Here is a 15255-nt window from a genome sequence, read left to right on the forward strand (position 1 = left end):
AATACTAGATATAAGAAATACATTAAACATTTAAATCAGAGTGTTTCAATTTTTGCACTGTTGACATTTGGGGCCAGAGAATTCTTTGTTGTGGGGGCTGACCTGTGCATTAGACAATGTTTAGCAGTAATACCAGCCTCTACCCAGCAGATGTCAGTAGCATTCCCCGGCCTCCTGATTTGTGATGACTAATAATGTCTCAAGACATTGCCTAAAGTCCCCTGGGAGGCAAAACTGACCTACATCGCACTGAAAACCACTGTTTTGAAGAATTTTCTGTAAACATGCAGCAAATATGGTCCTAAAGCAAAAAACCAAAACAAAGTAAGGGCCTTTAAGAAAGAGACATTCCTTTCAAGTTTGCATACAGGAAATACTTTTTCTTTACCATGTAATGTTAAGTAGTTTGCATGTGTGACAACCAGAAAAAACTTATTATTAAATATTCATATAACTTCCATTTGTACCTTTAGTGCCATAAACCTAGCCCATCCACAGAACTCCAAAAAAATACAGCTTTTCACCACAGTATACATTACATACCAAATCACATTTATAGCAAACTGTATCACATAATTTTTAAGATGGCAACTAGAAGCAAGATTTGCAAGATTTTTTTGGTGTGGTAACATTTATTATTTCACATATAAACTCCAACAGAGCCCATAAAGAATTTCTTATTTGGCTTAGCCAAATAATGGAAAGACCAATGCTGACTTTTATCATTGGCATACAATGAACCAAAATGAAATTTTTACATTTATTGTTAAAGATCATGGTGAATTACTTATAGAGTGGAAATCCTTGAATACATAAATACCTTTACCATCAAAAATCTGTCAAGATCAAGACTCATGAAAACGGGCCGGCCTTAGGCACACACAGCATTGGCGTAGAAGTCACAGCAGTTAGCAAGGGCCATGGCACTGAACTCTTTGTTTTCCCATGGACCAGAAAAAGAAGCATTGGTGCCATTCAGAGAAGTACTGTAATGAAAAGCCAGAGAGATACACAGTGGGTCAGACTTGAAAAAATGCAACAAGACATATCAATAAGTTCTATCAAGCAACTGAAAAACAAAATAATGACCTGTAAAGGGATCCAATCACAATGACCAATTAAATAGAACAGAATTAAGTGCATATTTTCTCATTTGTGCCCAAAATAATACCTTTATACTAGCCTTTCTTTAGTTCCACACACCCCCACCTAGTACCAAGCAACCACGATTCTCCTCCATTTCTATGAGTTTGACTTAAAAAATTTTTTTTGATTCTCCATATAAGTGATGCCATGCAGTATTTGTCTTTGTCAGTCTTATTTCACTTTGCTTACTGTTGTTGCAAACACCGGGATATCCTTCTTTTATAAGGATAAATAACATATGTTTAACCTTTTATAAGGATATAAGAAAAAGTCTTTAAAAAGTTCAGTCACTGTTAATATAACAAGAACAGTTTGTGCAACATCAATGTAACCTGCCAGCCAAGAGAGTGGACTGGAGTGTGCATGTGTGAACAATTACAACTTCAGTGTACTAGTCAGTGGGGGCGGTAGACACCAGTAGGGTGAGCATGTGTACTGTATGGCCATCACATTCAAAATGACTGAGCAAGTCGAGCAACGAATCTGCATCATATTTTGTGTTAAGCGTGAATGTTCCTCCACAAAAACTATTCAGATCATTCAGAACTCCACAGCTATGGGCAACTGGTGATTGGCAGCTTTGTCACGACAGCACACCCACTCATGCACCACATCTCATGCAAAGTTGTTTGGCAAAATATTAAATCACCCAGGTGCCTCAGCCCCACTACAGCCTAGATCTGGAGCACTGTGACTTCTGGCTTTCCCCAAAACTCAAATCACCTTCGGAAGGGAAGAGATTTCAGACTGCCAATAAGATTCAGGAAAATATGAGGGGGCAGCTGATGGCAATTGGGAGAACTGTGTATGGTCCCAAGTTGCCAACTTTGAAGGGGTCTGAGGTGTCATTGTCCTATGTACAATGTTTCTTGTATCTTGTATCTTCCTCAGTAAATGACTCTATTTTTCATATTACATGGCTAGATACCTTCTGGACAGATCTCATGTATGTATCTTACTTTCCTTATCCATTCATTTGTCAGTGGATACACATGTTTTCATACCATGGCCACTTGAATAATGCTGCAATGAACATGGAAGTAGATAGTGATATCATTTCCTTTGGATGTATACCCAGAAGTGGGATTGCTGGGTCATGTGGTAGTTCTATTATTAACTTCTTCAGGAACCTCCACTGTTTTCCACAGTGTCTGTACCATTTCACATTCCCACCAACTGTGGATAAGGTTTTATTTTCTCCACATCCTTGCCAGTATTCATTGCTTGTCTTTTTTTATAATGGCCATACTAACAGGTGTAAGGTGATATATCACTGTGATTTTGATTTGCATTTGCATGTTAATTAGGGATGTTAAGCACATTTTCATGTACTTGTTGACTATTTGAATTTCTTTAGGAAAATGTCTATTCAGTTCCTCTGCCCATTTGTAAAATAGGATTATTTTTCAATTTTTTATATTTTTGCTATTTAGTTGTATAAGTTCCTACAAGTTCCTTGCATAGTTTGGATGTTAATCCTCTATTGGATATGTGGTTCGCAGATATTTTCTTCCAATCTACAGGTTGATTTTTAAAAATTTGTTAATGATTATTTGGGTTTTTGTTTTTTGCTGGTTTTTTCCTGCACAGAAGCTTTATAGTTTGATGAAGTTTCACATGTTTGTTTTTGCTTTTATTGCCTTTGCTTTTTGGTGTCAAATTTTTAAAAAGTCATTGCCAAGACAAATGTCAGGGAGCTTACTGCCTATGTTTTCTTCTATGAGTTTTAAGGTTTCAGATCTTATATTCAAATCTTTAATCCATTTTGAGTTGATTTTGTGCATGGTGTAAGATAGGGATCCATTCAGTTTTATTCTTTTGCATGTGGATATGCAATTTTCCCAACACCATTTATTGAAGAGACTATCTTTTCCCCATTGTGTCTGGGCTCCGTTATTGAAAACTAATTGACCATTTATCCATAGGTTTACTTATGGGCTGTCTTCTGTTCCATTGATCTATGTGTTTGTTTTTATGCCAATACCATTCTGTTTTGATTACTATAGATTTGTAATATAGCTTGAAATCAGGAACTGTGATGCCTCCAGCTTTGTTTCTTCTTTCTCAAGATTGGTCTGGCTATTCAGTCTTTTGTGATTCCATATGAATTTTAGGATTGCTTTTTCTATTTCAATGAAAAATACCATTGGGATTTTGGAATAGACACTGTAGATTTATTTGGGTAATATGGGCCTTTTAATAGTATGAATCCTCTTAATCCATGAACATGAGACATCTTTTCATTTATTTGGGCCTTCAGTTTCTTTCATCAATGTTTCATCCTTTTCAGTATACAGGTCTTTCATTTCCTTGGTTAAATTTTTTTTCTAAACATTTTATTTTTTTTTGGTGACATTATAAATAGGATTGTTTACTTCATTTCTCTTTCCAATAGTTTATTGTTAATGTACAGAAACACAACTGAGTTTTGTATGTTGTCATGTATCCTGTAACTTACCGAATTTGTTTATTAGTTCTAACAATTTTTTGGTGGAGTCTTCAGGGTTTTTAAATATAAGATTATGTCATTTGCAGAGACAATTTTACATTTTTTTCTGATTTGGGTGCCTTTTATTTACTTATTTTTTACATAATTGCTCTATGTTGAATAAAAGTGTGAGAGTACGCATCCTTGTCTTATACCTGACTTTACAGGAAAAGCACAAAATTTCTAACATTGAGTATGATGTTATCCGTGGGCTTGTCATACGGCTAGGGCAAAAGTAGGTTTCCTGTTGTGAGTATCTAAAACAGAGTTTATTCTTTTATTATTATTTATTAATTATTGTATTATTTTCCATATGAACAACTATAAACCTACTCTTGCTCCACCTTCTATATGGCTTTTATTATGCTGAGTATTCCTTCTATATCCAATTTATTAAGGAGTTTTATCATGAAACAATGTTGAATTTTGTCAAATGCTTTTTTCTGCATCTATTGAGATGATCATATGATTTTTAACCTTAATTTTGTTAAAATGGTTTATCACATGTATTGATTTGTGTATGTTGAAACATCCTAGCATCCCAGAAATAAATTTCACTTGATCATGATGGATAATCCTTTTAATGTTTTGTTGAATTTGGTTTGCTAACATTTTGTTGAGGGTTTTTGCATAAATATTCATCAAAATATTAGCCTGTAATTTTCTCTTCTTTTAATGTCACTATCTGACTGTGGCATCAGGATAATGCTGGCCTCATAAAATGAATTTGGAAATGTTCAATCCTCTTATGTTTTTTGGAGAAATTTGAGAAGATTGGTATTAATTCTTCATTGACTTTTTGGTAGAATTCACCAGTAAAACTACCTGGTCCTGGATCTATCTATCTATCTATCTATCTATCTATCTATCTATCTATCTTTCTTTCTTTCTTTCTTTCTTTCTTTCTTTCTTTCTTTCTTTCTTTCTTTCTTTCTCTCTCTCTCTCTCTCTCTCTCTCTTCCTTCCTTCCTTCCTTCCTTCCTTCCTTCCTTCTTTCTTTCTTTCTTTCCTTCCTTCTTTCTTTCTTTTTGGTTTTATTCAGAGGTTTTGATTACGAATTCCATCTCCTCAGCAGTAATCAGTGTGTTCAGATTTTCTACTTCATGATTCAGTCTTGGTATGTTGAACGTGTCTAGGAATTTATCCATTTATTCTCAGTTATCTAATTTTGGGGGTATAATTGTTAATACTACAACTGACCCTTGAACAATATGGAAAAGTGCCAACCTCCTATACAGTAAAAAATCCACATATAACTATACTCAGCCCTCTGTGTACATGGATTCTCATTCATGGAGTTGACCCTTGAACAACTTGGGCTTGAACTGTGTGGATCAACTGAACTTCAGTAAATTGAAAAAAAGTCACATGTAAGTGGATACACACAGTTCAAATCCATGATCAAGAGTCAACTGTAGTTTCTTATGACCCTTATTAGTATTTCTGTGTTCCATTATAATATCTTCCCTTCCATTTCTGATTTTACTGGTTTGAGTCTTCTCTTTCAAATCTTAGCTAAAGATTTGTTTTCTCAAAAAAGAAAAAATAAGATAGACTCTTAGTTTCATAAATTTTTTCTGCTGCATTTTTGTCTCTATTTTATTTATTTATACTCCGATCATTGCTATTTTTTTCCTTCTACTAACTTTAGGCTTAGTTTTTTTCTGGTTATTTGGGTGTTAAATTAGGTTGTTTATTTGAGATCTTTATTTTTTTTCCTTAATGTAGGTGTTGATCACTATAACTTACCTATTAGAACAGATTTTGCTGAATCTCATAAATTTTGGTATGTTGTGTTTCCATTTTTTCATTTATTTCAAGTTTTTCTAGTTGTATTGAGATATAATTGACATATAACATTGTATAAAGTGTGTAACATAATGATTTATGTCTCTTTATGAAGTGATTACCAAAATAAGTTTAGTTAACATCCATCACCTCACATAGTTACATTGTTTTTTCTTGTCAAGATATTTTTAAATTTCTTTTTTTATTTCCTTGACCTATTGTTTAGGAACATGTTGTTTAATCTCCATATATTGTGAATTCACCAGTATGTTCTTTTAATTGATTTCTAGTTCATAACATTGTGGTTGGAAAAGATGCTTGATATGAGTTCAGTCTTTCTAAATTTATTAAGACTTGTTTTGTTGCCTGATATGTGATTTATCAGATAATTTTCATGTGTACTTGAGAAGAATGTATATTTTGGTGTGGGGTGGATTGTTCTGTAAATGAATAGTAGGTCTATCTGGTATAACATGTAGTTTAAACCAATGTTTCCTTATTGATTTTCCATTTATATGATCTATCCACTAGTAAAGGGGAGTATTAAAGTCCTCTACTATTATTGTACTGCTAACTGTTTCTTATAAGACTGGTCTAGTGGTGATAAATTTCTTTAGCTTTGGATTGTCTGGAAAACACTGCTTCTCCACTTCTGAAAGACAACTCTGCCTGATCATATATTTTTGGTTGGCAGTTTTCTCTTTTGACTTTATCTTCCTATTGCAAGGTTTCTGCTGAAAAATCTGCTGATATTCTTATGGGGGTCCCCTTGTACATAACAAGTTACTTTTCTCATACCATTTTTAAGATTATCTCCTTGTTTTTAACTTTTGACAATTTACCATATTCTGCCATGTATAATGCACACCCATGTTTTTAGCCCAAACTTTTAAAGAAAAAAATCCTTCATTTAAATTTTTAATTCAATTTTTATCTATTTATATCTACATACTTGTTTTTTATATTATAAAGGAATTTTAGCATTTATTTTTTAACGTATTTATGGTACGAAAATTTTTTTTTAATTTTTAATTTATTTAATTGTTGTTCAAGTACAGTTTTCTTTTTTTATTAATTAATTTTATTTAGTTATTTTTCAAGTACAGTTTTTTGTCTATTTTTCCCATCCCAGCCTCCCCCGCCCCTTGCTCCCCACCTCCCTCCCATTTCCACCCCCCTTAGTTCTTGTCCCTGTGTCCTACCTATTTGTTCCTCCAAATCCCTCCCCCTTTTTCCCCTCAACTTCCCTTCCTTCTCCCCTCTGGTCACTATCCCCTTGTTCTCTATTTCAGTGTCTTTGTTTTTTTTTTCTGTTTGCTTGTTTGTTTTGTTGTTTAGCTTCCTGTTAAAGGTGAGATCATATGGTATTTGTCTTTCAGCACCTGGCCTATTTCACTCAGCATAATGCTTTCCAGTTCCATCCATGTTGTTGCAAAAGGTAGTAGCTTCTTCTTTCTCTCTGCAGCATAGAATTCCATTGTGTATATGTACCACAATTTTTTGATCCATTCATTTACTGATGGGCACCTAGGTTGCTTCCAACTCTTGGCTATTATAAATTGTGCTGCTATGAACATTGTGGTGCATAGGTTCTTTGATATTGATGTTTTAGGATTCTTAGGATATAATCCCAGCAGTGGAATTGCTGGGTCAAAAGGCAGGTTGATTTTTATTTTTCTGAGAAAATTCCATACTGTTTTCCATAATGGTTGTACCAGTCTGCAATCCCACCAACAGTGAACTAAGGACCCCTTTTCCCCACAACCTCTCCAACATTTGTTGTTTGTTGCTTTGTTTATGATAGCCATCCTGACTGGTGTAAAGTGGTATCTCATTGTGGTTTTAATTTGCATCTCTCTGATGGTACAAAAAATTTTAAGTAACAGATAATTACAAAACACAAGAATAGATACAAGGCACAAGAAATTGTTATGTACTGGTAACAAATTTATGATATTTACAAATCATAGAAGGCCAAGAACTCTTCATCACTGTCAATATCAGAAGTATCATCTTCTTCAATTTCGACATTACCAGTGTCTTCTGAAGAGTCACTTTCCTCATCCCAGGAAATTTCATCATCTTCAATTCCATTCGTAGCATTGCTGATACCACATTTTTAAAACAATTTCACAACCATTTCTTTCTTGAAATCATTCCATGATCTTAGGAGCCAATCAAAAACCTGGGTGATGGATGCTTTCTTGGTTCTGCCTGTAGGTGTTAAATCATTACCAGCTGACTGCATCCACAACATCAATTCTTTCTTCATTAAGGCCTTAAAGGGTTTGTTTACTGACACATCAAGAGGTTGCTGTTGGCTGGTTAGCCCACCAGGTATCACAACAATTTGGGTTTTGAGATTTCCTGCAATTGCTTTTGTATTTTGTATAACATGGGCTTTGAAGTGATCAAAAACAAGCAAAGCTGATTTTTAAAGTAATCTTCCAGGCTTTTATGACCAGACTTTATTAAACCAGATTTTCATGCCTTCTTCATTCATCCATCCTTTTTCATTGCACATCGACAATAACTCCACTTGGAATCTTTTCTTTTGGAAATGTTTTTATTTTTTTCTTATTGTTGTTCAATTACAGCTGTTCCCATTTCCCTCCCATCACTCTCCCCTATCCTACCCACCCCCAACCTTCCAATCATCTCCCTTGTTGTCTTTCTCCATGGGTCCTTTATACACATTCCTTGACTTGACCTTCGCCTTCTTTCCCCCATTATCCCCCTTCCCTCTCCCCTCTGGTCACTGTCAGCTTGTTCTTCATTTCCATGTCTCTGGTTCCATTTTGATCACTTGTTTGTTTTGTTAATTAGGTTCCACTTAAAAGAGTGAGATCATGTGGTAATGAAATGTTTTTCTTTTAAAGATGATCATAGGTAGTAGCTTTGTCCCATCTGCACAACAGGCTAGAACAGTGAAATGTGTTTTCTCATGACCACTAGTTTTAACAGCCACTATTTTTGTTCCTTTGATGTCCCTAGTTCTGTTGGATGGCACATCAAATGTGAATGGGACCTTGTCCATATTGGCAGTTTGGGTCAGCTCAAAGTTGTAAGTCTTTTGAAGGTTGATAACATAAGAATAAAATTCCAAAACTTGATTCTCATAGGCTGCTGGAAGTTTTTGGACAGTTCATTCATGTCCTCATGCTCAAACCATCCCTCTTCATAAAATCAAAGCACTATTTAGGTATCCCTGAGAAATCATCAATGTTTTATTCTCATGCAATCCTTTAATTTTTTCTTTTAAAAAATTATTTTAGAGAAAGTGAGGGAGAAACACCTAAGTGTGTGAGAGATCACACACCCCTAATGAGGACCTGGCCTGCAACCCAGGCATGTACCCTGATTAGGAATTGAACCAGCAACATTTTGATCATCATAGGCTGGCACTCAATCCACTGAGCCACACCAGACAGGGCCTTTTTATCTTTTTCTTATATCATCTTGGTCGAAACAGAGATCCCAGAGATCTTCTCCAGAATCCAGGTCTTCATCTCCTGCTCCACCTCTGGCCACTGTGGAGGTTTCCCTCACATTGCCTTCTTCTGTCTTGGCATCTAAAGAAGCTTTTCTTCCTGTTGTCTCCACAATCTGATGACACTCTGTGAGAGGAGGTCCAGTGTCTCTTGGCAGCTCTGTTACCATACTTTTTAGTATATTCAATAAATTTTAGCTTAAAGCTTGCAGTGTATAAAAACCATTTTGAAATTTTCCAAGGGACTTTCCAATAATTTCTCCTGCCTAAAGAGTATGAAATGTTGTGCTATTCACCCTATGGTAATAAAGTCAGCATCACCTATCTTATCAAGTGGATAAACAATCAGCATCATCTATCTTACTCTGTAGATAACAATACATTGCTCTTCCTTTCATTTCGTTGAATTTTTGTCAAAACTGCATTCACTGCAAGTTCATTCTAAGTTCAACAAAACTGATTATTGGGTATTAGTTTGCATACAGATATTGTTATTGCTTTCTAGAGTTATACTTTAATGCATAAACATAAATAAAAGAATTAAAAACATTTATATAGATATGAAACTAGTACCACTTACAATGTGAATCCTTATTTTTCCCTCAAGAATTTGGGCAAAAAAGTATGCATTATACATGGCAAAATATGGTATTTATGTGTCTCCATTTAGGTTTTGTTAGTGTCCCAAAGGGGAGGTTTGCAGGCAGCACCTAAATGCAGGCTGATTAGAAGCTAGATCCTTAGGTACCAGCTGGGAAAGTATGCAGTCAAACCCCCTTTACAGAGAAACTTGGAAGTGGGTATTTTTGCCTATTCCCTCTGCACTAAACCTGGGTGTATAGCTACACGGGGGTTCTTCTGTGCTTGTTTAAAAACTGCATCTTTGTTTGCTATATTTCCTACTGCTTTTATGAATGCAAGTTCAGATTACTACCAGAGCTAGGTGTTTGGGGGTCTGTCTCTTTGGTAGCAGCCAAAAAATTGGGGCAACTTGGTTTTATTTTTGGAGTGAGCTAGAGGGAGAAAGTAGGCCCCAAAGAGGATCACAATCATCCCCCTAGATGCAGCTACTTGGAAGCTGGACCCTCAATCAGTGGCTTTTAAAGTGTGTAGTCAGTCCCTTCCAGGAACGACAGAGAGAGGGATGTTTTTGCCTCTTTCCTATGCACTAAGCCCTGGGGATATAGCCAAGGAGAATGCTCTCTCACACACACCCATTAACAACAGCTTCTTTTTATTTGCTACAGACCTATGGGTCTCATGAATGCAATCCACATTGGCTATCAGAGCCAGGTGATCTAGGGGCTTGTCTCTTTGGGCAGCACCATAAAAATTGTGGCACAGGCATGTGTACAAGCTCTTTCCAAAGAAGTGCTGATAATCTGGTTTTATCTTTGAAGTGAGCCTAGGGGAGAAGGTGGGGGAAGTGCTCTAGGGAGGATTATAGTCAACATTTGATGCATGATAACTAGAAGCCAGAAGCCCTGGCAGCAATTTGGAAAGTAGGCTGTCAAACCCTTTCCTGAGAAATACTTGGAGATGAGCAATTTTGCCTGTCCCCTATGCACTGGGCCTTGTGGGATAGCCACAGTGAGTGTTCATTGCCCATTAAGAACTGCTCATTGTTTGCTATAGTTCTGTGAGACTCAGGAATCCAAGCCCCATATGCTTTCAGAGCTAGGTGTTTGGAAAGTCTGTCCCTCAAGTTGGAGCCTTAAAATTTATTACCCATTCCAGATGCTGATGTAATTGAGCTGGGGGGACACCTTTTTCCCAGACAGACATACTGGCAGAGGCTATTGTTTCTTTACTGACCCCTCCTCCAACACAGTCACAGAGCCAGAAAATGGGCACTACATATGAGTCTCCATCAACCTGACTATCATTGTTTGTCCCATCTTTGGATTCCCTGAGGTCCCACCCCACCCAACTTTTAGGCCCACCCAAGCTGTTTCCAGGGGCCTCTCGATACAAATAGCTTGTCTTGGCCCATGCTTCAGATTTTCCTAAATTCTCTCAAACAAGTAGCATCTGGTTGCAGCAAGCCCCATACCCTCTTGATAAGTTGCCCCAGGCCCAGCACTAGCAGCAGCTGACTTTGTTTCGCACTGTGGCCTCACCTGGGTGCTTCCAAGCCCACCACAACTGCAGCAACCAACTGTAGATTGCTTTGTAGTTTTTGCTGTGTGACCCTGGACAAAACATGGGGTGGCTAACCTTGAACATACCAACGGCAATCAAGGCTCAACTACATTAGGAGGGTATACACAGCCCTTCAGTGGGGGCACCCTAAGTATTCAGCTTGCGTAATAGAGGAGGCTATACCAATAGACCTACAGGACATGTACTATATTAGGCCACTCTACCAAGCCTGGAAGATGTAGCAGCTCTACCAAATACATAAAAACAAACACAAGGAGGCCACGAAAATGAGGAGACAAAGAAACGTAGCCCAAATGAAAAAGTAGAACAAAACTCCAGAAAAAGAACTAAACAAAAATGGAGATAAGCAATCTACTAGATGCAGAGTTCAAAACACAGATTATAAGGATGCTCAATGAACTTAGTGAGGAACTTCATAGCATAAAAACGATACACTAAATAAGATAAAGAACAATTTACAGGGAAACAACAGTAGACTGGATAAAGCCAAGAATCAAGTCAGCAATTTGGAATATAAAAAGGTTAAAAAAAATCAGAACTGCAAGAAGAAAAAAAATCCCTCCAAAATGAGGATAGTGTAAGGATCCTCTGGGACAACTTCAAGTGCACCAACATTTTCATCATGGGGGTGCTGGAAGGAGTAGAGAGAGATCAAGGAATTGAACACCTATATCATTATTTTTAATGATAGAAAACTTCCTTAGAGGTGAAGGAAATATACATACAAATCCAGAAAGCACAGAGTCCCAAATAGGATGAACCCAAAGAGGCCCACACCAAGACACATCATAATTAAAATGCCAAAGGTTGAAGACAGAGAAAATCTTAAAAGCAGCAAGAGAAAAGCAGTTAGTTACCTACAAGAGGGCTCCCATAAAACTGTCAACTAATTTATCATAAGAAATTTTGCAGACTAGAAGTAATTGGCAAGAAATATTCAATGCGATGAAAAGCAAGGACCTACAACCAAGGGTACTTTGCCCAGCAAAGCTATTATTTAGAATCAAAGGACAGATTAAGAGCTTCCCAGAGAAGAAGGTAAAGGAGTTTATCACCACCAAATCAATATCATATGAAATGTTAAAGCATCTCCTTTAAGAATAAAAATATTAAAAAATATGAATAATGAAATGGTAATAAATACATATCAATTAACAATTGAATCTAAAGAACAAAGTAAATGAACAAGCAGAAGAGAAACAGAATTAAAGACATGGAGAACATTTTGATGGTTGCTAGATGGGAGGGGGGTCAGAGGAATGGACAAAAATGGTGAAGGGAATCCGAAGTACAAATTGGTAGTTACAGAATAGTCATGGGGGTGTAAAGGACAGCATAGGGAATAGAGTAGCCAAAACAAATATGTATGACCCATGGACATGGATAACATTGTGGGGATTGCCTAAGGGGGGAGTGTAGGTGGAGGGTGTGTAAGAGGTGAAAATTTGGATAACTGGAATAACATAAACAGTAAAATATAATTTTTTTAAAAAGTTTGTGTCCGGACTTCCGCCAAGATGGAGGTTTAGCTGGATATGCCGTGCCTCCTCACACAACCAAGTTTAGGGACAACTAAATATTAGCATCAGAAAACACAACCAGAACACGGAAAACTGAACTTTTCGGAAGTCCGCTAACAACAAATTCTTCAGCCCGACCGGTAAGGGGCGAAACCAGCGTCGGGTGAGGACTTACAAAGGAGGGCTCGATCAACCCGGGCCCGGAATCCAGACGCGCGAATCCAGTCGCGAGGGTTCCAAACCCAGGATTGGACCTAGTGAGCGACCGAGCAGCCCACCGGGTGAGCGACTACAGAGGACACAGTGGGGAGGCGGTGGCAGCGAGTTGACTGTGGTTGCCTGGTTGCGCGAGAGTGAGGGAGTGAGCGGTTGGACCGGCGTGGCGCGGCGGCGGCGGCGGCAGCAGCGGCGGCGCGCCATTTCCCCGCTCTGACCACGCCCCCACATACAGCATCACAAACCAGCGACTTGGGACTCCAAGGCGCCGCTTTTCCCACTTAAAGGGCCAGAACAGACCAAAAATGTCGCAGGCAGAACTCAAAGCCCCAGAGATAAATCTAAATGACGAAGAAATAGCAAAACTCTCAGACGCACAGTTTAAAACACTGGTCATCACCTTCCTCACAGATCTGGTGGATTATAGCCACAAATTAGAGAAACATATGAAGGCTAAATTAAGGGAAATGAATGGAATTCCACAGGAAACCCATAGAGATGAAAAGGAAACTGGGACTCAAATCAATGAAGTGGACCAGAAGGAAGAAAAAAATGAACAAACAGAAAGGAATGAAGAAATAAGAATTCAGAAAAATGAGGAGAAGCTTAGGAACCTCCAGGACATCTTTAAACGCTCCAATATCCGAATTATAGGGGTACCAGAAGGGGGAAAGACACAACCACCAGTGGAAAAACTATTTGAACAAATAATAAAAGAAAATTTCCCCAATCTGGCAAAGGAAATAGACTTCCAAGAAATCCAAGAAGCCCAGAGAGTACCAAAAAAGTTGGACTCAAGAAGAAACACACCAAGGCATATCATAATTACATTAGCCAAAATTAAAATGAAGGAAAGAATCCTGGAAGCAGCAAGAGCTAAGGGGACAATCACCTACAAAGGAGTCCCCATCAGGCTGTCAGCAGATTTCTCAAAAGAGACCTTACAGGCAAGAAGGGGCTGGAAAGAAATATTCCAAGTCATGAAATCTAAAGACCTACAACCAAGATTGCTCTACCCAGCAAAACTTTCATTTAGAACGGAAGGACAGATAAGGTGCTTCTCAGATAAGACCAAATTCAAGGAGTTTATCATCATCAAGCCCTTATTATATGAAATGTTAAAGGGACTTATCTAAGAAAAAGAAGTTAAAGAAACATGAACAGTGAAAGGACAACAAGCTCACAGTTATTAACAACCACACCTAAAACGAAAGCAAACTAAAAGGACAGCTAGAGCAGGAGTGGAAGCATAGAAATGAAGATCTCAAGGAGGGTTAGCAACAGGGGAGTGGGAGGAGGAGATGGGGGGAGAAGGTACAGAAAACAAGTAGCATAGACAGTAGATAGAAAATAGATGGGGGGGCGAGAATAGTATGGGAAATATAGAACCTAAAGGACTTGAGACACATGGACATAAACTAAAGGGGGGTAATGGTGGGGTTGGGGGGGCAGGGTGGAGGGGAATGAAGGGGGGAATAGAACAACTGTAACAGCATAATCAATTCAAAAAAATAAATAAATTAAAAAAAAAAAGTATGTGTCCTATATGTGCAATCAAACCCTTCACTCCTCTGGGATTTCCCTCAATTGCAGGGTGCTGTGCCAGGGCTGGGGTTTATGGGTAAGATTTTGCCTTAGCCTTTTCTACCCAATTCAGTGTGGGTATTTTCTCAGTTACCCAATGTGTTGGAGTCACTCAGCTAGTTTCTGGTTCTCTCAGAGAGGATTGCTACGCAGCTGTACATTTGGTGCAGCTGGGAGAAGGGAAATTCTGGAGCCTCCTATGTTGCTATCTCAGTCTGGAGTCACCCAAGCCTTATTTAGTATAAATAAATTGGAAAAAAAAAAACATGATCTCTTTCAGATTCTAAATGCTATTGACATTCAGTAAGTAACTATAGACAAAGAGTCAGTTGCAGCTTTGAAAGCAAAAGTGAGCAGGAAAGAGTATTCTATTAATTTTTCAGTGAATTTCAGTGATGTGAAGACAACTCATCGTTAAACAAAAATTAGCTATTTTCACTTTATTCATTTACTTTAATTATGCTTACATAATGAAATCCATTGAACTGCCACAAGAACATAGGAATCAAAATTATGCCAGTCTATCCAGTTTCTAACTCACCTTTAATAGTATATTAAAAGGATTATTTTTTAAAAAAAGATATTGGTTGCCTACTCTGATGTAAATGTCCAAATAAAGAGGGTAATATCTGTTAACTTGGCATAGAAACCTGTTATACAACTAGCACCCAAACATCTACCTATATGGTGAACAGATAGATCACTAACTTAGCTCCCAAATATATCCCCAGCTTTGATTTCTCTCCTGAACCTCAGACCCCACCCAGCTTGTGAATAGCTTCACATGGAGGATCCACAGGCACCTCCAAGTCAACATATCCAACAGAATTAAACTAAGCCATAATCTTTCCCTTTTATTC

The 15255-nt window shown here is 37.6% G+C and overlaps 1 protein-coding gene across 7 annotated transcripts in view; it reads right to left on the reverse strand.

Moving 5' to 3' along the window:
* Positions 1-581: 581 nt before the first annotated feature.
* SLC28A2 (solute carrier family 28 member 2) overlaps positions 582-15255 on the reverse strand; it is a 57304-nt gene continuing 42630 nt past the window's right edge. For all 7 annotated transcript variants that reach the window (XM_037152161.2, XM_037152145.2, XM_037152165.2 and 4 more), the window contains one exon: positions 582-986. In XM_037152161.2, coding sequence (XP_037008056.2) covers positions 872-986 — 115 coding nt within the window. In that variant the 3' untranslated portion in view covers positions 582-871. The remainder of the gene's footprint in view (positions 987-15255) is intronic.

The sequence above is a fragment of the Artibeus jamaicensis genome, unplaced genomic scaffold (assembly GCF_021234435.1).
Source record: "Artibeus jamaicensis isolate MK-2021 breed Jamaican fruit bat unplaced genomic scaffold, CSHL_Jam_final contig_548, whole genome shotgun sequence".
NCBI classification, from domain to species: Eukaryota; Metazoa; Chordata; class Mammalia; order Chiroptera; family Phyllostomidae; genus Artibeus; species Artibeus jamaicensis.